The sequence below is a fragment of the Rattus rattus genome, chromosome 6 (assembly GCF_011064425.1).
Source record: "Rattus rattus isolate New Zealand chromosome 6, Rrattus_CSIRO_v1, whole genome shotgun sequence".
Classification (NCBI taxonomy): Eukaryota; Metazoa; Chordata; class Mammalia; order Rodentia; family Muridae; genus Rattus; species Rattus rattus.
Genome location: NC_046159.1, coordinates 97,512,305 through 97,515,575, shown reverse-complemented (window position 1 = coordinate 97,515,575; position 3,271 = coordinate 97,512,305). Strand labels below are relative to the sequence as shown.

The 3,271-nt window shown below is 41.5% G+C and overlaps 1 protein-coding gene across 1 annotated transcript; it reads left to right on the top strand.

Moving 5' to 3' along the window:
* Positions 1 to 1,565: 1,565 nt before the first annotated feature.
* On the top strand, positions 1,566 to 2,498 carry LOC116902855 (olfactory receptor 2A14-like). The gene has a single exon (XM_032905183.1). The coding sequence runs from the start codon at positions 1,566 to 1,568 to the stop codon at positions 2,496 to 2,498; it is 933 nt and encodes a 310-aa protein (XP_032761074.1).
* Positions 2,499 to 3,271: the final 773 nt, after the last annotated feature.

Genomic DNA, 3,271 nt, shown 5'->3' with positions numbered 1-3,271 from the left:
ATAAAATGTTCCTTTTATTAAGTGAAAAATTACTCAATGTACCCCAACTTATAAAATATAGACTTGGGGTTACAAATATTTCAAATAAAACAGTGACTTTTAGGCTAAAAATGTTAAGCATGATTTTAAAATATAGAACTAAGGTTGTTTCTATGGATTTTTCTATGTGGATAATGTAATGCAACATCACATGGCTAATAGACATTTTAAGGAATGTTTTCTCCCAGCCCTTTCATAACCTACCTTTGTATTCTGTCTGGACAGACACAAAGCCCTTTAAGAAAAAGCTCTCTACATTGGACAAACTACTAGTTTCAACTGCCCTGTAAGTTTATCAGGATGTATATGATAAAGCAAAAGGTGTTGGCAAGTTCATGGGTTATGAGGAAGATCCTGAGAAAGAATTTGGTGTCCATCTGATAGGCCAAACTGCAAAGACACTGAGGTCAAAAGATTGTGACATTCCAGAACATAAGTTAGGCTTTGCCCTATAATATTATATTAAGAAAAAGAACTAAACAAAATATAATTAAAATGAAGTTATTGTTTTACTGTTAATGTAAACCGTTTTTCATTTCAGTATTTTATCTAAGAACATTTAGAAGGACAATTTAAGCTATACAGTCATGCGTCATTGAATGACAGGCTTTGTCTAAGAAATACACATCAGATGATTCTGTCATTGTGTGAGCATCACTGAGTGTATCCATCACAGACTAAGGTGCAATGACCTCATCATGACAGATGAACTTATGGGACAACTATTTATATGGACGTCACTACATGGTCCATAGTAACACATATTATGTGTCCACTGTATATGCTCCAAGTATCCTTTAAATCATGACTAAATTGTGTATTGCGTATTGGTGACAAAGCAAACAGAACTCAAAATTAAACATCAGAATTGTACATAAAGACAGGCAAGTCCAAGAAGTGAAGTGAAAATAACTAGTTCATTTTGTCAAGACAGTCTCTCTTCAAACCATGTGAGTGGTCAAGATGCACATACTGATATGGAACTGGAAATATGAATATCCTAAAACAATGCATGTGTGCATATTTGAATGGAACTCCTCTTGCATGGGGAACACTAAAACACATTGTGCTGTGATAACATTGATTTTATATGCCGATATGGGCACACACATACTTTGTAAATATTTATTTATTCTTTTGTTTGTTTATTGTATTGCATCTGTGTATGTGTGTGTATACACGTGTGCATGCGCACATACATGCATGCAGATATGTTTCCAGAGTACATGTGGAAGTCAAAGGATGACTTGTATAGTTGGTTCTCTCTTTCCACCCTGTGCGTCCAGAGACTGAATTTAGGTTGTCAGGCGTGAGCTATCTTACCTGTCTTTTCTATTAATGTCCTAGACACAGCAGGACATTTTCCTCATTCTTGTAACTGTGGTAAAGTGAATTGTGTAGCAGAGATGTAAACAAAACCCAAGGCTTCATCCTAGGTGATGTACTTCAAAATGTTTTCTCTATACAATCATTAATACTCTGTACCCTTAATTCCACAGCTCTGACCTTTCTGTGTGAACAAGAGAATGAGAACCAACCAGACATGGATCACAGAGGTCACTCTACTGGGATTCCAAGCTGATCTACCTGTGGAGTGTTTACTCTTTGGGCTTTTCTCTCTGTTTTATTCCTTTACCCTTTTTGGAAATGGAGTCATTCTTGGAATAATATGCCTGGACCACAGACTACACACACCTATGTACTTCTTCCTCTCACATCTAGCCATTGTTGACATGTCTTATGCCTCCAACAATGTCCCCAAGATGCTGGCAAATCTTGTGACTCAAAGAAGAACCATCTCCTTCATTCCATGCCTAATGCAAACGTTCTTGTATCTGGCTTTTGCTCACATAGAGTGCCTGATTTTAGTGGTGATGTCCTATGATAGATTCGTGGCCATCTGTCACCCCTTACACTACACTGTCATCATGAGCTGGAGAGTGTGTACCATCCTGGCTGCTGTTTCCTGGATATTTAGCTTCCTCTTGGCTCTGGTCCACTTAGTTCTCATCCTGAGGCTGCCCTTCTGTGGACCTCATGAAATCAATCACTTCTTCTGTGAGATCCTGTCTGTCCTCAAGCTGGCCTGTGCTGACACAATGCTCAATCAACTCGTTATCTTTGCAGCCTGTGTATTTATCTTAGTGGGACCCCTGTGCTTGGTGCTGGTCTCCTATACACGTATCCTGGTGGCCATCCTGAAGATCCAGTCAGGGGAGGGCCGCAGAAAGGCCTTCTCCACCTGTTCCTCCCACCTCTGTGTGGTAGGGCTCTTTTTCGGCAGCGCCATTGTCATGTACATGGCCCCCAAGTCCCAGCACCCAGAAGAGCAGCAGAAGATCCTTTCCCTGTTTTACAGCCTTTTCAACCCCATGCTAAACCCCCTGATCTACAGCCTGAGGAACGCTGAGGTCAAGGGTGCCCTTAGGAGGTCACTGTGGAAGGAGAGACCAATGTGAGAGACATCAAAGAATGACTTGGATGGATAATTTTTCTTTCTGTCAAATATAGTAGTCAGCATTCCTTTGCCTCCTCTATTATAAATATTCCTTTAAAACAGAATATTATAGACTTTATGTCCTAAGACTCTAGCTTATGAAGTCTGGTAAACAGCCCTATACCTCTTAGACTTAGGCACCAGAAATCATGGGATATGATAGGTCTTGAAATACTCAGGGAGTAAGACTGTTACATTGGGAGAGTTTCCCCATTCTTACCCACGATTCTTTTTTTCACTATTTATTTATTCATTTTACATGTCAATCTCAGCTCCTCTCCTCACCAGCACCCACCTCACAACTACACCTTCCCACCCCACCCCCACCCCCACACAGCTCCTCTCCCACTCCTCTCTCCCCCTCTGAGAAGGGGGAGGCTGCCCTGGATATCGCCCCACGCTGGCACATCAAGTCACTGCAGGAAAAGGCACCCTTTTCCCACTGAAGCCAGACAAGGCAACCCTATTAGAGTAACAGGATCCACAGACAGGCAACAGATTCAGAAACAACCCCTACTTTGGTTGCTGGGGTAACCGCATGAAGACCAAACTGCATTTCTACTGTATATGTGCATGGGAGCCTAGTTGCATCCTGTGCTCGTTTTCTGGCTGTTGGTTCAGTCTCTGGGAGCTCTCTAGGTTAGTTGACGCTGTCTAGTCTTCCTGTGACTTCCCTACCCTCTTTCAGTTTTTTAGCTTTCCCCCAACTTTTCCACAGGACTCCTGAGTTCTGCC

Excerpts from the sequence above, each read along its gene's own strand:
- LOC116902855 (XM_032905183.1), top strand. The coding sequence starts at position 1,566 with ATGAGAACCAACCAGACATGGATCACAGAGGTCACTCTACTGGGATTC.